Source organism: Necator americanus, chromosome V, assembly GCF_031761385.1.
Source record: "Necator americanus strain Aroian chromosome V, whole genome shotgun sequence".
Taxonomy (NCBI): Eukaryota; Metazoa; Nematoda; class Chromadorea; order Rhabditida; family Ancylostomatidae; genus Necator; species Necator americanus.
The window spans coordinates 27,895,739-27,921,565 of record NC_087375.1 but is presented as its reverse complement, the minus strand read 5'-3'; the positions used below and the strand labels follow the sequence as shown (position 1 = coordinate 27,921,565).

General features: G+C 40.2%; 1 protein-coding gene across 2 annotated transcripts; it reads left to right on the top strand.

The window, feature by feature from the left end:
• Positions 1–1,234: 1,234 nt before the first annotated feature.
• RB195_015445 (uncharacterized protein) lies at positions 1,235–14,821 on the top strand (the record flags this gene model as incomplete). 2 transcript variants are annotated; one of them, XM_013445509.2, is made up of 32 exons in its annotated part: positions 1,235–1,350; positions 4,418–4,535; positions 4,862–4,972; positions 5,135–5,301; positions 5,598–5,706; positions 5,759–5,911; positions 6,084–6,190; positions 6,341–6,461; positions 6,604–6,789; positions 6,881–7,003; positions 7,170–7,229; positions 7,589–7,688; positions 7,770–7,924; positions 7,990–8,117; positions 8,533–8,682; positions 8,813–8,927; positions 9,546–9,689; positions 9,865–9,972; positions 10,059–10,175; positions 10,442–10,588; positions 10,691–10,768; positions 11,450–11,542; positions 11,592–11,658; positions 12,423–12,517; positions 12,717–12,851; positions 12,903–13,067; positions 13,127–13,262; positions 13,634–13,734; positions 14,097–14,187; positions 14,246–14,382; positions 14,505–14,636; positions 14,690–14,821. In XM_013445509.2, 32 exons carry the CDS (start codon positions 1,235–1,237, stop codon positions 14,819–14,821), a joined length of 3,897 nt encoding a protein of 1,298 aa, XP_013300963.2. The 2 variants fall into 2 exon arrangements, with proteins under 2 accessions (XP_013300963.2, XP_064062046.1); XM_064206165.1 differs by lacking the exons at positions 4,418–4,535; positions 7,770–7,924; positions 7,990–8,117; positions 10,691–10,768 and having other exon boundaries at positions 1,279–1,350; positions 6,658–6,789; positions 7,589–7,692.
• Between the last annotated feature and the right edge of the window lie 11,006 nt (positions 14,822–25,827).

Below are 25,827 nucleotides of genomic sequence, written 5' to 3'. Positions count from 1 at the left end.
TAGGAACTGAAGCGGTTCCCACGCTGTTTTTAGGATGAGTAGGGGGGATTTGAGCGGGGCCACGCTTGTTCCCGTAATTTACAACCTGACCTCCACGTTTTCTCTGCAGTTTCCATAACACGTCCATTTGGTGACACTCTCCTTTCAACGTACGGCTGCGCTCGAAGTAGCGCACTGCGTTTCTTACATATTTCTTCAGTCCGATTGGAGCTAGCGAGGGTTCCACCTAGACTGCAACCACACCAAGCTTCAAGTTGTTTCGACCGTACTGTAACTTATCTTACTCCGTTTTTCAAGTATGCATTCCTTCTTAATAGAGGCTTCGTGAACACACTCTCTCTACTCCTATGTGTTGCTTTTGATGGTTCTCCTGATGCGTAATGAGTTGTTTTTCTCAAAATGTCCTTATTCCCTTAAAGCCATGAAAAAGATCATAGACAGTTCACAAGAAAACAAAGGTTGCAGTCTTGATGTTAGCTGGAGCTAATAATTTGACTGAGATTTTTTTCTACAAAATATATGCTTGGAGGGACTGAAGTAACAGTAAATGAGGGGAAATAGAGAGTTGCTGGGGTCACCAAGGGACCCACCCAATAAGTGGTCGTAATGGCTACTTCGACAGCCTTCTTAAGGTCTGAGCCGCTAAACTTAAGGTTAGTTGATTTAGTAGTCCAAAATAAGTAAAAGTAATGGTAAAACGTGTAAACTAGCACAACCATTCTAATTAACCAATTATTATTTTTGTCAAAATTCGTCATAATGGCCTCCTAAGACTCTCTCTGGAAGGCTAACAGCTAAAAAAATGGATAAAAATTCGTATTGGCTTCCTTTGGGATTTGACTGCTAAAAAATTCTCGGTAACGATTCGTCGAAAACCCATCCAAACGAATCACAATCCCACAATCAACGACCCCGTTAGGCGTAACCCACCTGAAACCCTTACCACTCCAGATTCGTGAGGTGATGCCTTTAACCCACCACAACCTTGTGAATACAACACGTGCATCCTGTTTAGCGGTTCAGACCTCAAGAAACCTCCTTAGGTAGAGTATTACAGCCATTTCTGGGCGCCTTCTCCCTCAAACCGCTTTTCTCCCGAAGAACTGAAAAGTTCAAATCTTTTGATTTTTGACTTATATTCATGCTCTTTACCGTGCGGTGGTTGTGGAACACTATCGAAGCTTCTCCGCAAAAGACACGTATAACCCGGCATCGTTTCTTAACTTCAGGTACGATGTCAATTTTACAAGAACAGCTTCGATATATCATATTCTCTCAATGGCGCCGCAACAGCGAACGGCAGCAGCCCGCACATCAACGACGTGTTGGGAAGGGCACCACTACGATCAGGTTTGTCTACCGCTGGTTCGCTCGCTTCACATGAGTAGATACTTTCTTTAAAGACAACCCCGGTCGAGAACCCTGCTTATTGAACTCGGAGGGAATGCGCTATCGCAATTACGGTCACGCCGCTCAGCTCCAGAAACTCGCAAAAGCCGTTCGAGAAAAGCGGCCGAGACGAGCTTCGGTGGATCTCGCTTGCGTGAGACCACACATAGCTACAGAGGTCCATCAAAAAACCGAAGAGCTAGGCAGGGACACAGCACCCTAACCTCCTTATTTTCCTGACATAGTCCACTCTAATTATCACTTATAACGCCTCTCGAGGTTTTCTTGACTAAGAAACGTTCCAACAAATTCGATGACATTAGTCGAATTTTGGTCATTTGGGGGGAGCGGGCACTGTAATGGGTTACAGTGACGATTATATGGTTGATTGACTTCCATTGTATCCTGAATAAGAAAAAATAATGAAAAAATGACAAGACTGGCAAGACTTTCTTTTTGGTCAACTTAAGTAGTTATTACGATCCAACCAATATAACTTGAATAACCAACAGAATCTTTACTGGTTAATCGCAGAGTCGTTCCAGATTGTCCGTGCTTTAGCACCGTAGGGCGTTGCATCGTTGGGCAGACGGAATCACCCTGTCCCACACACCTTTTCTCGATTACGATTACTAAGGGGAATTGAGCGTGATCACACTCACTACACCGTTACCCCTTTCTGATCGTGTTGAGATCCCACGATCACAAAATTAAGATCGAGCGAGGACCCCTGCTACCACTGTTCATTGCTGCTGTCGCGATGGTACCATCTGGATTCCAACCGCTGCGCTCCACCGCACCGCTTCAAGCGCAACAGCTTACACAACTGCACCGTGCTTCATGTCGTTTTGACTCTACTATAGTAATTTCGTGATACAATGCCTTTAACATGCAAAGATGGACGTAACTACTCACTACGTAACTACTACAGTAGTTACGTCGAATTAAAGTAGTACTGAAAGTGCTCAGTGTTGAATTTTCTCTGTGTTCACAGAAGAATCGGAGAAAGATACCAAAAGAACCAAATAATCGTTCTGTCGTTATTATTGATCGTAATATTATTATTGATTTTTTGAACCTTCTCCTCCGCTGGAGCATTTTTTAACAGATCATAGTGGTATGCCACCAGGATAACACTGTGGAGCTGTTTTCGTTCTCGATTACTGGGGAAGATTGTTTGGATTTCTCTTCGGATGATGATGTCGCAATGAAGACGATTTATTGATCGATCCAGAGCGAACTGCGAAACTGCTTCGTGTTCCACGTGGTTCTCTTGCGATCACTGTGTCTTGTCCTCGTCTCCGCTCTGCGTTTCTTCCTTTTCAACGCTATCTTTTTTCTTGTACGCACCTCTCTGTTGTCCTTGTCCTTAATGTATGCTATTAACGTTGTTTTTCTTTCTTTTTTAAATTTCATTCCGCAAATTTATAATATCCTTCTAGTATTTCCCTATTCTATTCTATAGTATTTTCCTTCTTGAATCAGAACAACTCTTACTCTACTGATTGTTGTACGGGAATTTTTAATGCCAATCCGATCGGTGGCTGGTGGTGGTTGATTGAACATTGTTTTTTAGTCGACTGATTTGTTGTAGAGATTCATTTTTTTTGGATTTTATTGGAGACGCTATATTTGTTTGGAAACAGTTGCATTGTTGCAATGTGGAAATGGTCATAAGAACTCATTGTGGATTTGCGAACACACGTGAAAAGAAAAAGTTGTGTTCTCTCTAAAATAGAATTAAATCGTACCAATTTGGACTCGTTGTAGAATTGACGAAGTAAACGGACTGTGTCCAAAGGTCTCCGGATTTAACGTCTGTTTATGGTATGTCTTTCTCTTTTAACGTCTAACAATGTAACGTTTTAATGTCTTTTAACGTTACATTGCTAGACAAGTTCTGTAAATAAAACATTGGTCGTACTTGACACCTCATTTTTCACGAGAAAACCAAAGAAATTCTGTATTGTTTGATTTTCTCATATTTATATTTATTTATATATATTTGGCGAAAAGGTGTTTGGGGCGAGGGGCACTCAAGACTGCTCCAATCGAACTGCGGGTAAAATGTAGTTGGGGGGGGGGGGGGGGGGGTGGCACTCAGTCGCTTGGTTATTTCTGGAAGTAAATAACTAAATGAGTCTAGGCGCTAAGATTAAGGCGTTAGTCTTGGAGGATCTATGACATGCAAGCTAAGGTTGCTAAGCGAAAAAAGAAAGATAGAGCTTCCAGAAATAAGAGCGCGGCTGATGTGCACCCTCCGCAACTACATTTTCCCCTCGAACTGCTAACTAGAGTGCAAAAATCGTTCTTAATGTTCTAATGCAAATTGCTGAGAACTCATCTATCGGACTCTTTTCGGTGCATTTTAATCGTTTGGAAGCATGATATGATTTAGCTATTCACGAACGATTTTTGCGTTCTAAGTATATTTCGATTGGAGAGGTCTTGAACGCTCACACCCTCAAAAAATACCTTTTTAGCGAAAACAAGCTTAAATACAATAACGTCTCTGCTTTATCTTTACGTGGTCTGAATGCCCACGGTTTTTGAAACCCTACGCAGGAGTGCGGTGTTTTCTGAAGTAATATGGTGAGCTTTCACTATGAGTTCTCGTCATTTTCGTAGTTCTAAATGAGCACTGACTCGCAGATTTCATTGTATTCGTATTGCTTACGTTGTGTCAATAGGCGAAATAAGAAGACATTTAAATAATCTGTTGTCTACAGTCGAGCCGAAAATTTAAGGTGCGTGGTGCATTTGCACAATCGGGCTGAAGTGTGCGTTAGGATGCGTTGTTGTTGATTGAATACGTTTGCGTATCAAGCATTACTCAATCTACGATGTTTCTAAGGCATCTTAGGATTTTGACTCAATCAAATTCCGATATACATCGTATCGGTTTCTTTCCGTTTTTGCTAATTAGAATTTTTACCTTTCTTCATTGTGCTGTTGATTTTTTGTAGCATGTTGTACTCGTATCTTCGTTCTCTCCGCTGGTGTATTTTATGTTGTGTTTTTGTTTCAGATTCGATCAAATGAGTAAATTTAAAGCGAAGATTATAATATTTCTGATTCTGTTGAACGATGTTTTCTGTGTTCATTACTGGAAAATTAGCGATGATAAGAAGCAGATTGAAGCAGTGGTGAGTTGAATTTCGTACTTTTTGTTACCTCCTCGTATATTAATCTTCTTCTTGTATGGCCCTATTTTGTTTTACCTTTTCTTGTATTAACCTACATTGTTGTTAATTGTCACGTTTTGTTTGACGTCTTCTTCTTAAAATCCTCTAAAAGCGGTGTTTTGTAGTGAAAGTTACTAATTTGTAAGAAAAGTAAACATTCTGTAGATAACGCACGTTTTATCAGAGAGATATTACTATAGTTTGCTTACAAATCGCTTGCTGTGCGCGACATTTATTTTAATTTTTTTGGTCGTCTCCTTAAGGATTCCTTTAACTTTTTCTTTCAGCCAGATTCACCTTATACGCTTGCCTATCCCGGGTCACTTGTTGACTTTTTGCGTCAGGTGGATAGTGTGAAGAAATTTGGAAAAACATCTGTTGAGTTGAACAGTGTGCTCGTGAGTTGTTTTGTTTTATTAGCCGAATTTCCCGCTAGTCCACTCTTGCTTTCACTGTAAATTAGTGCTCTGTTTCTATATTCACGTACATGGTAAAAATTTGCGGCGAGAAAATCCGTAACTTGAGCAAGCCTTTTTTTATAACCACAGTAAAACTTTCAGAAATCCATCAATGATCGTGAGTTGCGGGATGATCCCGAGATCGAAGAACGCCTACGAGCAGAGAACGAGCACTGTAAAACAGCAGGGACAATTGGTCTGGATCGGTCCAATTTTAAAACATCTTACGCTGCTGAACTGTGCCCAGATTTCCACAAATATTACGAGAGGTGAGACAAATCCATTCACTTTTTTTTTTAATTCTCAAATGCAGAGGTGTTTACGTTACCTCTATGTTGTTGACCAATTTGTTCTGGAACATAAACTAATTGCTAAATGTCCTTATTTTGGGAATATGGTTGGAAACCTCTCCCCTTCATCTCCAAAGAGTGGTTTTACAGTATTCAACATTCACTTTCTTAATTGTTTTCATAGAAGGGTCTTTCTTATGTGCTTTCTTACTCGACAATCATTGCCGATTTCGAAGGGGTCGACTTAGAATACTTGTTGAAATACTCTTGTTTAGATACACTGCATTCGTCAAAGAATATTTTGATATGACCCCAGATGATGAAAAATTGCTGCCTCGTTGCCGTCAATGGCATCAAGAAGGTCAACTAAAAGGTCTTTCAAAGGTGACGCACATTTAGCTTTTGAGTTATCGTTTATCAATGTTTCATTTCGCAGGAAGAAAATGAGTTGGAAATGAAGATTCGCAGCCCTGATCCTGACTATGGAGAGATTCTCAAAGGATATTTTCCACGTATTAAGAAGATTGTGCCTTCGGGATCACCAGAATACGGAGCTATCATTGCAGCACTACTTTCAGACCAGCTTGATGTAAGTATGGACATTGTTTTCAACATTTATTTACTTATGATTTCTTACGATTTGATCCTTTTTCACTTGCTCGTTTTTCTTTTTAAACAATCTCTTTCGATGTTTTTCTAATGGATTCACAGTACCAATCTTTTTCGTATTATTGAGTCGCTAATAACAAGAAGTATCTTAGACAATAAACGCAAATCCTTACCTTCATTTGGCGGCTGCTGCTTATTGGCGACAAAACGGTGATCTGAGCGAGGCCCTCAGTTGCTACAGAACGGCAATAGTACATGCGTGAGTTATTATTGACCTATTTGAAATTTAATTCAGAAGTTCTTTTTAAGAATTCTTCATGGTTGCCTATTTATTTCGATGTTTGTCTAATCACTGTCTGCGTGCCAATTATATGTATTTTTGTATCGTCTTTTGAGTTATAAATTTCAGGGAAAGAGCACTGAAGAAGGGCGATGAAAGCGCTCAAGTTAGCCTAGATGCCATTCATATCGCAGCTGCTACCCTATTTAACAAAGCTGATGTACCAGACTCTGCTATAGCAATATTGGAGGTGCTATTTTGATATTCGCCGTATTCTAAGTTTTTTATTTACTTAATCATGCAATTATCGTGATGCTTTACTACATATAACATCCAGATAGTATACGGAGAGATTTCGACTTCTATTAATACTGATACACGTTCCTATTCAGCACTCTTTCGCAATCGACGACACAACTAGCCGATCACCTTGTGTCTTTTTGAAGGCACAAGCTACACTAGCTGATGCAGCATACCTGAAATTAGATTCCTCAAGAGCTCACGGAATTGAAGTCGAGCAAGTGGCCGACTTTGCTCGTGTAGTCACCTACTTCTCGGAGCCTTTCATGAAGCAACTGGTAATTGGTTTTTCACTTGAATTCTTTATGATGAGGAATTATTTAGTTTCTACACTGCGGCTCATACAATGTATCTCTTTTCTCATTTTAGATGGTACCTCCCAATGATTCGAGTTACGTAGCAGAATTATTGAAACTTCATGAAGTTCTTCTCAAAAAATTGGGCGCCATGAGCTGTCAGATTGATCTCTTCGTGGAGTTAGCGAAGCAAAAGGTACCGTAGACGTACTTTTTAGCTAGCTTCTAAGTGATCCGTATGTTCGATCTTTTGAACTTCATGGATACTATTTCTCTTGATAAAATTTTGCATTTTGACTCCACTTTTGAAAATGATTTGAAAAAATGAGTTGAAGCAAAACAGCTTACCTTTTCTCCTGCAGGAAAACCTTGACCATCTTGTCTCGGAGAAGTTGCGTTTCAATGACATGTATGGTGATCAGGTAGGCGCTCTAGCTTTTTTCTTTTGTCGCTTGTGCCATATAGTACATGTTAGTGTGCGACTGTTGTTTGTTTGATGGAGGTCCAAGCACTTGAGAATGCTATTTATTCTTGCTTATTTGTACTATACTTGAGTAGTTTGTACTTATACTTACTATAATGAGACACAATACAAAGTACTTTGTACTGTGTATTGTGTCTCATTTTACTTACCACTCTTACCTTTTTGTCTAGATGCTAACTTGTTTTCACTGTCACAAACATGTAGCGTTTGTACGTTCACTTGAAGCAAAACAACTAACAATAAAATGAGACTTTCTTATTTGTTTCCTTGAAACTCTTTGAAGTTAGCTCGGTTTAGATGAAAATTGCTGATCAAATCAGGAGTCGCATGATCAGTGAGAAAATGCGGCGTTCGATGACACTAGGATATGAGGAAGCAAAGTATGGCTACAATCCATGTAGGTTGTTGCGATTTATTGATTAGTTGACCTTTATTATGCATTGTTCTCCGTGGTTACTCTTCAACTCATTCTATTAAGATAGATTGTGCCGAACGATCAGTACAAAACGTTTTCCTCGATCGAACCATCCAGGAAACATGGTTCAAATGTACCATTGCGAACTAACTAATTCGGTTGCGTATGAAGAATCTATGTTACCGCTAAGGAAAGCGACAGCAAGAAACAGACCGCCGGTTGCTAGTCATTTTACAAAGTTTTTTTTTAAACTTATTCGGTGCAAAGAAGACCCCAAATTTAGCTGAACGACACTGTTTGGCGTGTCGCTGAAGTATTCGGTAGAGACAAGAGTTTCGAAAAAAAATTAGAGTCACTAGAAGGAAAAGCCCCTCTAAAACCACAAATGCCAAAGAAGTACCCTCTTGACAGGTGGAGTTTTTTTTTTATTTTTCTCTTTCTGAGTAGATGAGTTCATTTTTTACTTTTCGTCTTTTCTTCTCCAACTTTCTTTCCCTTTTCACCTCTCATGTTTTGTTCTTTTTTAAAGTTGAGTTTATAAATAACCATGCCATGAATGGAGTCGTATAAAATCGACTTCTTTTTTAGTTTTGCTTTTCTTCTGAATTTCTAAAACTTGAACTCTCTGTTTTCAGGTAAATTAGTATGATTTCGGAACAGTGGTAGCTTAAGTGGTTAATTTTGTACCCTATTTTGCTGTAGCTAAAACTTTATAGCTCATGCAACCTTGGAGATGAATTGTATAAAAATATTATCTCCGATTGTATTACGCAACAGTACTAGAATAACTTCACTGTTGACATATTTGTGAACATCAAAGTTATAGTGCGGCATGGTCTACAGTGCGTGATCGTTTCTGGCGTCGAGCTGATTGGCCAAACAGTGTCGATTGTCAGGCGATCATCTCGAGGACGGATATATTCAACCAAAAGTGGTTCCCTCAAGTTTTTATCAGCCCAGAGAATAAAGGATATGTGTGAGTTTCTTTTTTTTTTCGTCATATGGCTTCTAAACTGGAAGGCGCTTTCCCTTTCTACACGTGTATCTCTGAGTTTTCACACATTGGGTCTTTCCTGTTCATTTGACACTGAGAAAGAGGTTTTAAGCGTTGCTGATTACCTCACTCGAGGAATTGGGTTGGAACCTCACGAACAGCATCCATTACCATGGCGGGAGCCCTACTGTAAGCCGGTAGACATGGTTGGCCATGAGCTCAGTTTTGTGAGTTTTCTTTTATACTTTTTAATTAGATAGATATGTTACACTTCTCTGGCCGTGTTGTGCGTCAATGACGTACTATCTACACTTATCTTTACGACATAACATTAGTTGCGATTAGACATTTAAGAAAGCTAAGGTGAGTGAATTCTATAGAATCTAAACTCGCCTACAAATACATGAATTAGGACTCACTCCTCTTACGTGCTTTAATTTTAATAATAAGTATATGCTACTAGGTTGAGGAAATGCTAGTAGAATGAGGATAAAATGTTAATGAGAACAAATGAAAATATGCTGTTGCGAGAGGAAATACGTCTGGAAACTTGATCTTATTCGGAAGTTCATGACGTAATTGGAGGAATTTTGTTGTGTCGACAGTGGTGTCCTGTTTTTTTAGTGACTATAATTATTTGTGCATAGATGCGTAGATAAGAATTAGATGGAAAAAGATGTATGGTGATAAAATAATTTTATGAGGAATTTGCGTAGCATAGCTCTTATAAAAACTTATGAACCGGAATAATCCAACCTATCCTGCGTTGAGGAAGGGCGAAACTATTCTTTTATTTTTGAGAGTTGCTTCCGGATTAACGGCATTTGTTAATGGTTATGTTACAGCTGACTGGTCTCGTCACTGCAGTACATACCCGACCTTCAGCTGAATACGCTGAAACCCGGCTAAAATCTGTACTTGTACGTCTTGCTGATCGTATCATGGAGGACATAGAGGTAGCACAGAGAATTCGATCAATGATGGATTATGTGAGTGATTTTATTCTATGTCAACGTATTTAATGCTTAAAAAGCTGATAGGTCAGTTTCTCTGTGCTATAGACTAATGTTTAGTTCGCCAACAACATTAAGTAGTTTTCACACATAGGATCTGTTTGAAATAGTTTAATAATTACTCAGATGCAAACGTTACGGCAAATTTCAGAAAGTTGGCCCAAGATGGTTGGCGACGAATCTAGCAGCTCTGTATTGGCGGGTGAAAGGGAATCCTAAGCAAGCTGCATTCTGCCTCATTGAGGCTATACTAGAAAAGGTGGGATGCCGAATCGTTTTTTTTTTTTCCTGTTGCAGCGCACCGGATTGCGAAGCTATTCCGACATTGTTTTGATCATATTTCAGTACAGCTATACAGATATTGCTTTTGTGCAACTTGCTCAAGTGATCTTGAGAGTGACTGGACAAAAGGCGGATCCTGCTAAACTATTGCTGATGGCAAACGGTTCTGGCGGAGAGGAGGTTTGATGATTTTGACTATTAAGTTTCTATTTATTGTTTCGTAAAAGCTTTTGAGGGTCGCTCTTGGACATCAAGTTATTATATTAGTATATTAGTTCCTTCTAGTCGGATGAATCTTATGAATCTTAACCCCTTATATATGTATATGTGCTTATATGTGTATGCGTGCTTTCATGTATATGTGCTATTTTTGTTGTAGAGAAAGAGCAAGAAACATAGTTCATTTCTTGGTTTCCACTATCTATTTCATTTTTTCCGTGTTGCAGCCTCTTGTGTACTGGCTTCGAGCACGCGTAGCTCTCCTGTCCAATGATGTCGATGAAGCACTAAAATTTCTCAAATTGTCTTTAGACAGAGATCCATTCAACACGGTGGTTGCTGAAGATTTACTGAAAGTAGCGTGTAGCGGAAAGGTCAGTTGAAAAGAAAAGGTTTTTTTGTCGTCTTGCGTTCCCTTTTTCCTTATTTCTGCTCGTTCCATTTTTCTCCTTTGACCCACTATGTTGTCTATTCAGTCCTCGAAACTGGTAATTTCGTCACGTTTTCCTACTGTTTGCTGTTCCTCTGTAGTGCAAAACGCTGTTTGTTTTAAGGTAAGGTTTTATTCCTTTTATCTCCTTATATTTGTTAATGTCTTCTTAGTACACCGTAGCTAACACGTTCTTAGATAATTGGGGAAAAGTTTTGGATAAAAAATCCTTCGAAATTACTTCTGTAATATTTAACTGGTGCGGGCGCGTTCAGCTGTAACTGCATGACCGATGGTTTGAAACTACACTAGTGCTAACCAAGCCTTTCGTTGCTCCGAGTTCGATGAGTTGGTACCTGATTTATCAGCGAGGAAAAAAAGCACTGATTTGATACATCGGCTGGCTCCTCGCAAGTCATGGTATAGTTCAGCATGAACCTCAACGATGCCGTGTTGCTATCAAACGCGTTGGCACATCCTAAGCGCACTGATACGCCAGAGGCTTTATCCTGTATCCCCTTCTTCATACACCTCATTTATTTTAATTTACCCGGCTTTGTTTTTACGGGTACTTCTCTTTTACTGCTAATGCAAGGGTGAATGAAAAAGTTTAGTTGTGCCAGTAATATATTAAACACATTATATAACTCGCTGGTTCTACTCAGCTACAATCCCATAGTAACTTGTGTCTTAACATGATTCAAAAGTGAAGTAGAACTTGTTTCAAGAAATAAAACAATGTAGTACGTACAGTTGTGATTCCGTAGTGGAAAGTGAACTTTTTTGTCCTACTTTTTTGTTACAGACTGGACATAAAAGAGGCGAACAATGTTATGTTGTTGATACTGAAGACGGTTCTGGTCGACTGATCTATAATCGCTGCAATGGCGTGTACACGGTTAGTTGTTTTCATTTTCATGAATGTTGTAGTTCATGCACAATTTCAGGGGGAGAGTTATCCGACGGCACCATATGTGAATATTGTCTCACCGTTTCTACCTATTTATAATACTGGTGAGCATTTTGCTTTAATTACACCTTATTTGTGCATGAAAGAAGGGTCATACGCGATGTGTTTTCCGATAAAGTTTTCGTGATTCATAGTGCCAACATTTTTCGCTGAATGATGCTTAAAGGCAGCATAGAACGAATTTGACGTGGTGAGCGATTGCGCAGGAAAAGCTAGAAATGGGGTTGTAAATTGCTGGATCCGGGGTGGTTCCACTCATCTCTTCCTAACCGTCTTAGGAAATAGCGTGGGAAACGTTCGGCTCTCCTCACCATCCTGCTTATTGGTTTCACTTGAATAGGCTGATGTGAAGGGATCACTGGTCTTCGACCGCTTGCATTTTCATGCGGCGCTGCGCTTGCACAGAGTGGCGTCGTAAAAGACGGCGTCTTCCTCACCTTTTTTACGACGTTTAGAGATAGATGTGCGGTACCAGCTCGGATCCGACAATCTACAATACCGTCTCTAGCTTTTCCTCACCACGTCAGACCACCACGTTCGTGGTATGCTGCCTTTAATTGCAAAAACACTAATGGTAAAATTAGTTATTGCTTTGAGTGGAGGAGACCATAAACCACGAGATCTCCTGAAAAAAAGATGTCTTTTCTACGAAAATTTCTTTCAACACGTGATAAGCTTTCCACGATTGTTGTGGAATTTAAGGAAGGATGGAATTTATTACCAAATTTTCATAATTTCGGCTAATATTTCTCGTTCATTCTCTTGCAACTAAGCAATGTATGGCTAGCACTTATAATGATTGTTAAAGTGTCGAAGCGCGAAGGACCACCGTTTGCTGAAGACGAAAGTAGCGTTCAAACAATAGATACCGAAGAATTACCACTGGACTATGGTGGCTCAGCGGTAAGTTGAAATATGCGTTTAGTAATTGTTGCGAGACGTTCTTTACCATTTGTGAAGTTTCTCAATAGATGTTCTCGTATTTGCTTCAATTTCCGTCGAAATTTGGAGAAATGCGTAAAATATCGAATTGCCCAACCCTTTTTTTGTTAAACGCATCTTAACTATTCACATTTTGGTTCAATAGAATAACTTCTTGTAGGCATTTTTTGCACCGCGACCTGTAGAATGGTGGACACGAGCTAAGAACGAAATGCGTTATGTGTTATCGAGTAATGAAGGAGAAATCGATTGGTGGGAGGAAGATGGGGAAAGTGAACTGGCTGAAGTACCACCGGTGGGTAGACCAGGTCACCATCGATGCGCAACAACAAAGTCCCACTTTTAGAAGCCTTTATCGTTTCTTTGGATCAAAGATCGTCGAGAGATGTTACGCTACGATGCAAAGCTTCCCGCACTCCTCCCTGCTCCATCGATGCATCAGATCCGCAAAGGATTATCATTATTCCCTCCACCTCGACAATCCCATAATCTTTGCAGTGGTGTGAAGAAGGTGAACTCTCAAAGTATGCTTGTTATGTCTTTGGCAGTAGAGGAAAGCTCTCGTTCCAGTTATCGATTCTTCTCGAAAATCAGGTTTCAACCTGGGTTTCGGTTACAGCAAAAGGTGAAGATATTGCCAAGTACGTGGATCTTCGAGGACCAGTCCCAGGAGTGGCTGGTTTGCAACCAGTGTGTCCGTCGATTGGTGCGTAATTTATCAGAAATATTCCTGTTTAAAATTGGACACAATGATGTCGTTCTGTGACAAAACTCACGGGGTGACATGTTGTAAGTAGTAAACACACGAAGTAAAATAAAAGAGTTATGAGCCAGTAGCCGATTTGCTTTGACTTGTCGCATCTCGCAATACGGTTCATAGAAGAGTTGTGCTGTTTTTCTCGACTGTTTCTGTTCCAACAAAACATATATGGATTTTCGTTAGAACATTGTTGCAGTTCGCAATGATCCCACTTCGATCTCAACCTCTAGTCCTACCACGTTGCGTAACTGCACCGAGCTTCATATTGCTTTGACCCAACCATATCAGTAACCCGATGAAAGCTTCCCAAATTTCAGATCAACGAGAGGCGTCTCCACTTTTGGGATTGGATCATTTGCCAGCGTTTGCATTGAGTGATCAATTCTTGTTCTATAAACCCGAAAAAGCTCTTACAGACGTGAGTTACAGATTTTCTTTCCTTCAGAAGTGAATCTCTACGGCATTTTTTTGGATTTCAGCTAGTCCATAGTCTTGACGCCGTTGAAATCTCGTTATTTGTTTTTGAAGAGGATTCTGCAAGAGAGTATTTGCATATCATTTATTTGATCTGGTATTCACCGTTCTTCACCTTTGATTATGTCATCGACACTTGAGATTTTTAAAGTATTATCCTTATTAAATGATTTCAAATTGGTTGAAATTTTTAATTTTCTATGTTGATTCATTTGTACGTACACACTGAAGCGATACACAAGTCATATAGACTAGCACTGTTTTTTCTTCTACTTCTGTCCTTTTAATCTATTTGTTCTAATTCAGGCTCTCAAGTCGTTGGGAAATGAGAGAGATTCCATCGAACACGTGGCAGCACGATTGCATACCGCTTTGGTGGCGAATGGGATGGGAAAGAGTACGTTTGTAATTATTACTAGTATTCCGGCTTGTAAACTTCTTCAGTTCTGTTTTAGATGGTCAAACAGTGAACTGGTTGCTATGCGTTTTGTCTTCGTTGTACTGGCGAGTTGTGGGCGATGCACAGAAAGCAGTTGGATGTTTGCAATGTGCTCTTCAAACAGCCCCACAGCACACGAGAGATGTTGCTTTGGTGGGTTATTGAGATATGTGAGAGCTTAGTTAAGGACTTCTGATAGTGTGGATTGACTGAAAAAGCGAAAGGAAATGGGGACAAACCGTCACATTTCTTGCTAATTTTTGGTTATTGCTCAGGTGTCGCTTGCAAACATTTGCCATCAAGCCGGACTTCTTCACTCCGCATTAATCGCTGCCGGAACAGCATTATCAGCAAGTCCCAACCTTGTTGCTATTCATTTCACTATTGCGAACATCTACGCATCAATGGTTGGTTATATAAGAAAACAGGACTCTACAAAACTGATACTCATCAAATTCAGGGCGACTATCAACGTGCACTTGAGTTTTATTATTCGACGCTATCACTGCAGATGAATTTTGAACCAGCCAAAGAGAGAATTCGAGCCATTTATTGCCATTCTGGAAAGAAGTTCGACTTCCAAGCGGTCTAACCATCTTGCGTAGTTTTTATTTGTAATTCTGTTCAAAATCTTGCAATCAGAATGCATTTTTTCGACAAAGTCGTTGTTACATTTACTATATATGTTTCTCAGATTTTTAATCTATCCTGCCGCAGTTATAACAGTACGGGTTGTGTTACTGAATCTGCAATGAATGTTTTTCACTTGTGTAATCTAGTAGGGTTTCACCCGGAGAATTAAGTTTTTTTTTAAATCGAATTTTGATGCTTTGGAGTCGTAAGCGAAGGACGTAGCAGGTAGCAAGCGAATCGAGTTTGCCATCTACTGCATGGTTGGCGGGGGTCACTCTGGGCAACATTCTTTTAAGAACGAGACAGCAGTTTTCTTGCATTGTCAGCTGAAATAGAGATGAAGGTCGGATTCTGTTTCTACAGTCAGTTATTTCTGGAATCTGAAAACTTGTGACACTCCATTGTGAAATTTAAACCGCTGGAAAGTTTGATGTGGATGGTGGGGGTGGGTGTAGCGCAGTCGGTTAGAAATTCTGCTGTTTGCTTGATCGAATCCGGCCTAGTGCTAACTAAGCCCTTCATCCCTCCGGGCCCGATAAATTGGTAGCAGACTTATCTGGGAGGATAAAAACACTGACTTGACACATCGGCTAGCCACCGCAAGTCATTGTATGGGCCAGTTACAGTTCGTAAACGTCAAACTATTCAGTATTGAAATGAACGTGGTGGCGCATCCCAAACGTACTGGTTAACGCCAGACGCTTTATCTTTAACCCTTTTTTTTTTTGCAAAATGGTGCTCTTTTCGGGGGTATCTATCGGTAGGCGATGACTATCGGTCCCAACGCAATTATCACAGTAGAAATCCTGCTAAGGACTGGGGTTCCTTTTTGAACAATGCGGTAGTGTTCGGATCACTCACTTTAGGGCTCGCCGTCGCGTTCGACCTCAATTCAGAATCTTACGGGTTAGTAAACGCTCATGCTATGAGCTATGCAATTACTTGCAAAGGCCAACTGGTGTATGAAATCAATGTTCCTATCTTCCCAGGAAAGTATGGTATGTGTTGATAAGCGCCAGAGGGTTGAAGTCTTTGTTGGGCTTGGGTGGCGTCGATCGCCGGTACTGACGTGCTGGTAACCCTCACTATGTTACATCCCCCCTCCTCCCCCAAACATATTTTCACTCGAAGGATAAAGAATAAAATGTCTGATGTCAATTTATCCGCATGGATACGCAATGCGTTCACATCATTCCAGAATCGGGAAATGTTTATGAAACCGTAATGAGCCTGTAGAATGACGTGTTGAAGCTGGCCGATGTATAAAAATAGTGTTTCATCCTTCAAACAAGTCTGGATTGCAATTTATCGACCGCAAAGGGATGAAAAGTTTGGTTGCCTTTAAGGCCGTTCCGAACTTTCCGAACTTTTGTACATGCACCCACAGCAGAACCTCTTAGCGACTGCTCTATACTCACAAACGTTTTTATTTACAAACAACTACATATCCCTCCTGAGAACGAATGAGACGGATCTGACGTGCTGGAGAAATCCTCCGGGGAAGTTGGAGATGGGATTGTAGATTGCGGAATCCGGGGTGCTTCTTCTCATCTTTCCCTAATCGTCGTAAAAAACAGCGTGGGAATCACTTCAGCTCCTACGCGGTACGTTAGAACGCCCCCTCTCCTGTATAGACTCCAGTCCCTCAGTAGCCAGTCGTAGTGGTGTGGAGTAGTAGTTCATTGGCTTTGCTTGAATAGGCCGGTGAGAAGACTCAATTAATCTCCGACCGCACGCTCGTGGATGCGTCGCGTGCCCGAGGGTAGCGCGTTGCAACTGAAATCGTCGTATCGTGACGGAGTCTTCCGAGCCGTTTTTTTTTTGAAACGAAGATTAGGGAACCACCCGGATCCTGCTATCTACAATTCCATCTCCAGTCCAATTTTCTCGCCGATCCCTTCACCATCTCAGATTCGTTGCATGCTGAATTTAACCGAGGAGGAATTCGCCGGAAATTTCGCATGCGTCTTTAGATGCTGTTGTGCTCGAGAACGAAATATAACAAATCAAGTAAGTAAATAAATATTAAATAAATAAAGTGCAAATCAATTTGATCCTTAGTTACTCATCAAGGTTACGAAGCCAACCCGACCATTTGCCACCAGACGATCGAAGACTGATGCGAGCAGACGTTGCTTGCGCATTTGTCACCGCGTACCGCTCATTATTCTTTCAAAGGTTACCAACATCTGGTCATGCCTGGTATACATACCACAATTTTTCATCCATAATATTCCTATTATCATTTATTCTATTCTTGTGTAAGAAATTAAAATTCTTAATTTTTTTTTTGTATTTTTAGAGGTTTACTTATAGGAAAAAATTGAACTTACATGTCGTTTTCTATGACGTTACGTCTTATTTCCATATTTCAATTTTATCCTTTATCTTATTTATGTTGACTTTTTTAAATTATGCCGTTTTTTCTGCCGTATAGTAGTAATGGATCCCATAAGAACGAATCTTTTAGAGATCAATATGGAACTACAGATTCCGAATCTGTTTTTCTTTCTTCTTTTCTTATTTCCTTTCCTTTCAGTCTTAGACTTAGCCGTTTTAATAAAGTTTCTGAACGAAAGAGTTGTTAAGTTTCCAGAACTTGTTTGTTTTTTTCTTGGAGAAAAACTTAAAGGAATTAAAATTTGTTATTCTCAAAATATATAACAAAATAAAGATAACGTTTGTAATTCTAATATAGAATGAATTTCTCCACGTACTTTCTCAATACATGTTTTTTTCAACTGGAGGAATGCGCTTTTCAAAATGCGAAGGAGAGATGTTTACGTTTTTGAATCTTCCCCTTTTAAGAACGCTTATCTACTTAGTAACTGTGATTGAAGAGACGAGCATTCGAAATTTGAAAAAAAGAAGGAACTAGAAATGAAACAGCAGTGTTCTGCAGCTAAAAATAAGAAATTCCATTGGGTTGCGGGAATTTGCCCTTTCTTATCATCATTTTTTTGTTGTTTTATCCATTATATATTTTTTTAAATCGATAAAACCTAGGAACAATGAAAAATGACTTTGATCTAGTGATTAAATCAAATGGGAGATTTTTTTTTGTGCTAATGTTAGGGCATCAAAGGGATTTTTGGTAAGATTTCTCTTTTTCCCTATGAAAAACACCATCAAAAGCATAAGGAATACTGTGAAAAGTTGAGCAAAAGAAAAAAAAAACAAATAAACAATATCAATGAACAAAGGAGCAAAGCGAGTATTTAGAAAAATCTGAAATGTACGCACATTAATACAAGAGATATCAGGAGAAGAATCATGAAACTATTCTAATTTTTCTTAAAGGACACTTTATTCCCCTGAAAATAACTGAAGGGAGTAAACCCCAATTCTCCACCGTTTTTTGTTCTTCTTCCGTGCTACCCTATAACAAGGAAATTCAATCAAGTCCATTAGGCGTCGTCGCCCGTTCCTCACTTTGAGGTCATTTGCAGCTTTTTCCCCCTCTTTCTCGCTATTCGGCGTTAGCTTGCCCTCTACACTGTCATAGATCATTCCTGCTCACCGATATTCTGCACTCTCTTTGTTTATCATGCTATTTGCTGCGTCTGTCAGAATACCGCGCCGTTGCAATTCGTTTCTACATCGCAACCTGTGTGTAATTAACGCCTGCTCCACGTAAATTAATGATCACTGATGGATCAAAAAACACCGCTCATCGGGTGCGGTGATCGGTCCAGTGAGGTGGTCGCGATTGGAATGTGGCAATGTGGCATGCATGTGCTTGCCTTGCCTGAGTTTAATACTTCGGAACTAGTTGCTGCTAGTGGTTTGGACGAGTTTTCTTGGGACGATTATCAACTATAAACGTCAATCCTATCTATCTCAGCTTCTGGTTTTGAAGGAGGAATTTCTTTTTGATGCTGACTATTCGCATAAGAAACTATTGCTGACCTGCTTCTGTCTTCTTCTTGTCATTTCCCATTTCCTTCCTTCCCTCTTCCTCTGTTTTTTCTATTCTTATTATTTTAACACTTTCTAGTTGGTGAAAAAGTTATCGTTCCAAGAAATGTCAAGAAAATCCTCGGAGATATAAGCGTAGTCGTCGCTTGACAGCTGAAATCGGTCAGTCTGCCTCGAATCGAAATGGGCGGTGCAGAGGGCTACGGAGGAGGTCGTCGTCGAGTCCGAACCGTCCGTCCCTTTTAGTGCATTATTTAACGCTGCTTGATTTATAACCGTGCAGATGGTAGCGTGAGCGTTTCATTGTGTGTCCCGCCCTAATATGCGATTTCGTCGATCATGACGGCAACAGCAGATGACATTCTCCTAAGCGTGTCTCGTTCTCTTTTCTCGGAATTCTCCACGATTTCAAAAAGTTCGCTGTGTGAATATGTACTTGCAGGAAAATAGTTAGTTCTTGATTGCTAACCTCCTGATAACTCTTGATCTATCGTTTAAAGGCATCACCCCACGAATCTGAGGTGGTGCAGATTTCAAGTGGAGTATTCGTATACGGGATGGGAGACTACGAAGAGGGATGTGATTCCGTCCATTTCTTCCTAATTGCCGTAAAAAACGGCCCGGAAGATGCGGCGCCGCACAAGACTGGCGCGCTCCAATCGAACCTCTTGTACAAAATAGTGCGCCAAAACGAATGAAGTCGTATTTTCCGAGCCGTTTTTTACGGTAATTAGGAAGAAATGAACGGAATCACCCCCCTTTCCGTAGTCTCCCATCCCGTATACGAATACTCCACCTGAAATCTGCACCACCTCAGATTCGTGGGGTGATGCCTTTAAACTCTCCGTATAATTCTGGGAAATGGTGAAAATATTTTGGAATAGATTCTGTTCGTGTGACAACCGAAGAAAGCCAATATCCTTTCGTACATTATGATCTCTAGTAACGACCCTACATTGTTAACGACAATTTTTAAAGATATTTTATAAAGTGTATTCTTTTCGCCTAGATATTTTTTCTTGTCCCCTAACGTAAAAGTGTACTATTAAAATTCTTTGAAAAGTCATGTATACCCACTGTATACAGGGTGGGTGTTTAAAAGAAGGTGATATATTCACCGGAGGACCGAAATCCGAACATCTCTATCAATATTCACTGTGTTTCCACTTTTTTTTTCGAACGAATCATCTTTCTTCTCACTCCAGCAAGCTGCTTCTGATATTCCGGAGATGTTTATCTTCAATGACTATTGCCTATTTCGTCTGTAACAAAATGACCTTTAGTCATACAGTTTTGGAAAATTTTTCAGGATGTAAAAATTTTTAAAGAGCTGTTCAGATTTAAAAAACTTATAGAGGAAATACTGTAGATTTTTGGTTTCTAGGACGAAAACTCATACCCTTGCCATAATCTTTAATCAATAAATTCGTGATCGATTGTCCTCGTGGTCACAAATCCGCTACTATGTGGTAATCTATTAACAGCGACGTTTTTGGTGAATGATGTCTATCAACAGTGTGAGAGCAGCAAGAAGTAGGTAAGGTAAGGAGGTAGGAGTTAGTTTCACTACACCTCTCAAGAAAGTGTTACCTAATGAAATCGGTTTGCCTTGAGGCTAAATTCCTCAAGTTGAAGACTATAAAATTGGTGCAAACTAAAAACCATTAGTAAAGTAATAGTATAATTATAACGAATAATTAATATATAGTAACAATAATACAATAAAGCAATAATAGATAAATAATAATTAATATATAGTAATTGCAACAGTAGTCAATATATAATTTGAAAAATGTTCTGGAACACATTTTTTTTCAAACAAGAATAACGTCCACTGATATGCTTAGAGGCCTGGTTCCAAGCGGAGTCCCGGATGAAGACAACCTGGAATTTATGTATTTGTTTATTTATCTATTCATTTGTTTGAATACACTCAGACAGCCATAAACATACAAAGTTAGTGGAAACGATTTAAAATTGTTTGTCAGCGCAGTTTTCTACACTTTTAATTATCTAAATTTACTCCATTCTCAGTCATCGTATAACTTCTACATAAAAAAAATAAAATACAAAAGTGAAACAAAGTATAAAACTCTTCCAACATCACTTTGTATTGCTAATAGTTGTTTTTGCTCATTCAATACTGTTTTCTCTGATCAAAACAATTCTTTGCTTGCAATAATTTTTCGCAAATCAATTGTCTATTTGTTATTGATTGTAACGGGTTGCCTTCAAATCAAGGTAAATATAGGATAACGTCAACAGACAGGGTTGGTGGTAGGATCCAGAGCAATCGCAGCTCACAGGAGTCAACGACTGAACCAAATATCGTGACAGGATCAGTGCAGCTGTTTTTCTCAGCTATTTTCTCCCGGAATCATTCCAACTCTTTCTCAAAACTGAGGAGAATCTGAAACGAGACTTCAACTCAAAAAATATATGTTCAACGCTAAGTTTAGTTCAAAAATTACCGAATTTTGAAATATTTCAGTATACTATTAATCCACTTAACTATATTGTATTGATATTTTGTTTTTACTATGCAATATCTTATTTTTCAAATAAAATATTAGAACGATTTTTGGAGAAGGACTAATTTAGTTAGTAGTGTGATCTTTCAGTTCACGAATGAGTTAAAAAACTAACTTTCCGAGGATTAGCAAAGAAAAAAAACTGTAACTAACGGATATTTATTTGTCATGTCGTAATGAGTCTGTAAGTGTTGCGGACCGCAGCTCTACCTTTGTTACTTTTTAGGAGAATTTCACCTCTTAGGAGGAGTTAAAAGCAGCGCATCACGAAATTTACGTGGTATGGAAGCCCCAGCGAGAGCGTAGAGCTTTGGTTGTAGATCACAGAAACGAGTGTTCTTCTTCTCATCGTCGTAAAAGACGGCGTGGAAAACGGCGTTTCTTACGACGCGGCACATTGGAACGCACCTCGCCTGTGCACGCGCCGCGTCCATGAGCGAGCGGTCGAAAATTAATAATGCATCCCCATCAGCCTATTCAGCTGAAATGAATGAATAGCCTGCTTAAGGGTCCACAGGGTCTTAATGGGTACAAGTACACGTACAAAGTTACGTGTTCGAACGTTCCTCGTAGGAACAATGACGACGATAAAGGTGCACTGGTTGACCCGGCGTATGTGCACGCAAAAAAATACCCAAACCTCACATGCCCAAAATATTAGGATTCCTGTGGATGCATATGAGTAAAGTCGAGTAAAATCTTAAAATCTTAAAGGCAGCATATCACGAATATGGGGTGGTACGGATTTCAGGTAGAGTATCCGTATACGGGGTCGTAGATTATGGAGACCTGAGTGGTTCCGCTCATCTCTCCTTGCATAACTGTAAAGAGACGACTGTAAAGAGAGCCGGTTCCTTACGTCGTCCCTGTATTGCATTGCGCCACCATTGTGTCCCGCCCCGCCTACGATTCGTCGAATGAATTGGGTTACCTATCGGGGCGTCTGAATGGATTTTCGACGAATCGCAGGGCGGAGGCGGCGCAAGGGGTGGAGCGTTGATATAGATGGCGTCGTACAAAACAGCATTCTGGAGGTTTGCAGTGATGCAGGGAGAGATGGGCGGAACTACCTCCGTCTCCATAATCTACGACCCCGTATAAGGATACTCCACCTGAAATCCGCACCACTTCAGGTTCGTGGTATGCTGCCTCTAAGCCTGGTGCAATTGCGAGTGCGCCTGAAGTGTGCCACGGTGGGACCCCTCTTCTGCTCTGTCCCATTGATGCTCCTATCGAAGACTCCTTCTCAAGCACAAGATCGCAACTGCACCAGGCATAGGTCGTTTTTATCCGACAATGTCGAAATTACGAGGATTTTCTCAAAATTGATCCAACCTCATTGTATATCTATATCTATCTATACGTCATTGTATCTGGTACCTTGTTGGTTAGGTTAGTCCCAAGCAGATTCTCGTCATTCCGCTGATGTTTAATCGCAACGGCATTTCTGTGGTTAAAGCGAAATATAAAGTGTTTCTTTAAAAAAAACTGTCAACTCATTCTTTCGAAGAAAAATTAAGATGGAATATAAAAAAATTGCATCTAAGGACAACTGACTCGCAGGACGACGTAGATCTGTGGATATTTTAATTAATATATTATATGTTATATAAATACAAAAAATAAATAAAATTGATTATTCCTGTTGATATATAATACATTATATTCTATTGTTATTGTTTGTTTATTGACAGCTGCACGTATTTAATGGCAGCTCAACGTACTTTTATGTCAACAAATTTAAGGATTTAAACACTATTAAGGTCGAAGGCGCTCCTCCATTCACTTCATCTTATGGATGACTATCTTATGGATATCCTTTCCAGAAGTTGGACACGAGTTAGTAATCATCATTTTGAGGTCGTGGCATCTGACGAAGTGTTTTAATTTCTGAAATTTTTCTGATGCAAAATAAGTGATGACCGTGTGGTGTGAATTCTATCGAGTTCGACTATCGATGAAACTGCAATCCGCTTTTTCGTTTTCCATTAGTTGATGTTATAGCTCCACTTTTGCATAACTGAGTAGAAAGCGGATGGGTGGAAATTTCCGAATTTTTCGCTTTTCATGAAATGTTGGAGATGCTTCTGGAAGAAAGAGAAATTTTAGAGGTGCTGTTAAATCAGGAGTGACTGTTTTGGATTAAATCTTCTGGGATTAAAATGGCTTTTTGGAGCTTTGGATGGATATTTAAATGGGATTTCCAAGTTTAGTATGTATAGTCGGGTCAAAGTGACATGAAACACGGACAGCGGCTGCGCTCGCAGAACGGCGGGGGAGCGTAGCAGTTGGGATCTTGTATGGATGGTATTACCTCGATTCTCCAGCGTACCGCTTCTAACGCAGCCGCTTACGCAACTGCCGGTGCTTCATGTCGTTTTGACCCAAATATGTTTTGACGTCTATTTCGTTCAAAATGGTTCGTAACTCCTAGAAAATGTAGCGTTGATGATAACGGCATCATCATTTGACCTCACTACACTACTTCTCCTGAGTGACATCTCGAACTGGATTTTTGTCAGTCACCATTAGTTTGTCAACTAAACGCGCGATCTAACGAATATTCAAAGCACAGCAACGGTGAAGATGAAAAATTTCTGCGGGTTTTCAATAGAAAGATACTGTATGTATTTAAAGAGAGCGTCGCATCGACGTGGTACGAAAGCAACAACGAACGCGTAAAGTTTGGGTAGTAGGTTGCCCTAATCGTCGTAAAAAAAACGGCGTGGGAAATTATTGATGGGACCGGAGCGTGTGCATAAAGGAGCGTTCTGACGTGCATCGTAAGAACTAAAGCATTTCCCAAGCCATTTTTCAAAAGACGACAAGGGAGAATTGTGCGCAACCACTCCCGGATCTCGCATCTAGAACCCCATCTCTAGCTTTTCACGAAGATTCTCTTATCACGTCAGGTTCGTTGTATGCTCTCTTTAAACTCCCCAAATATAATTACCAAAGTAATTTTGATTCACTGCACGCTGAACTTACGCTGTTCTTGCAGTTCCGCTTACAAATGAGAACTCTATAGTTTGTCAAACAACGGCAGTGTCGGAACTACCGCAGGGAACAAAGCCTAACATGCGTACTATGTATACAGCGGAGCCGAATCCATTCACCTAGATGACTGACCACACTTGCCATCGATTCAAGCGAAGCAGAGAGGAGAGTGCAGGTATTAATCAGAGAAAGAGGGTGCGTTGCGCCGAACGCGTCGCGATCACCCGGCTGAACATCGCCTCAAAGTTGCACTATTGCACAGATAATAGCTGCGAAGACTTTTAAGGAAAAAAACATCATTGAAGAAAGAAATGTAAGGATGCTAATCAATATGCATCTATTGGATGGACGATGCGCTTTTGACCACTATTTTTTGTAATTGCTGTTGCGGGATCGTACGCTTAACGTTGTGGATAGTGATAATTGTCATGGAAAAATGTACAAATTTACGAAGTAATGAATATTTTTCGAAAATAGAGTGCATCTGCGAGAAACTGGAAGTAAAGGAAGAGTAATTGATCGGTCTTGAGCGGAAGATGTTTATCGATGTTGACTCTGTTACAATTCGGTCGTACTGTATCAGGAGGCATAAAATAAATGATCTCAGACCATCTCAAAATAAGAAATACTAATGATTAGACGAAGAGTTGTACGTTCACTGCTTAAAACTAACAGGAATTCTTGTTTCTTGATCTCCGGATGATCAACTTCATTGATTGTAGTAGACATTGTAGTGTCGATCAGTTAATGTTATTAGCCGATCAATGCGTATTTCTTCCACAATACTGACCAGAATAGTTCGCTGAATAATGTGTCCTTTGAAATTAGCTGCTCTTACGTCCGTCCTCTGCAACATCGTCGTGGGAGACCCCATATTGTTTCGTAGCAAAACGGAAATCGATCTCCGTTCGTCTGTTACCAGCCAGCGAGAGGAAAAGGGTGGCGGGGTGAGTTCCTGTCGGTCGGTGGTCGCGCCCCGACAGTCACCCCCATCCGTCCGCATCGCTCCGCTCACTCATCTGCTTGATTTTATTGCGATAAGAATTCCATAGCAGCTACGGATCATACGCTTCACTGCTCGAGCGAATCGTCAACCTTTTCAAGAATCCCGAAGCGAAAAATCGCCAACGCGCATTTGTCCTGCGGCTGATGAATCGCCGACCTCTTGCTCCTCTTCCCTCACCTTTGCCCTCCGAAACACCTCATCAGTCAAGTTCAATAAACTCTTTCGCACTAATAGACTTCGCCTTCGTAGCACGTCGACGATCACGCTAATTCGATGACCGTGAAAGGTGGACGAGTTCTCCTGCGCACAATCCTATCAGCTCCAACCAGTTTCCTCATCGTTGTAAATGTCTGTCTCGAATGTTGTTCGCTAAAATATGTCCTCCTTATTAGACCTGACCTTCTTTTATGACCTTAAATCGGTTTGAGGAAAAAAAGTGAGATAGGGTGCTTTTGAGTTCTGGGGTTTTCCTAAAGTAGATCTTGAGGTTTTCGATGTCCTCCTCATTCACCT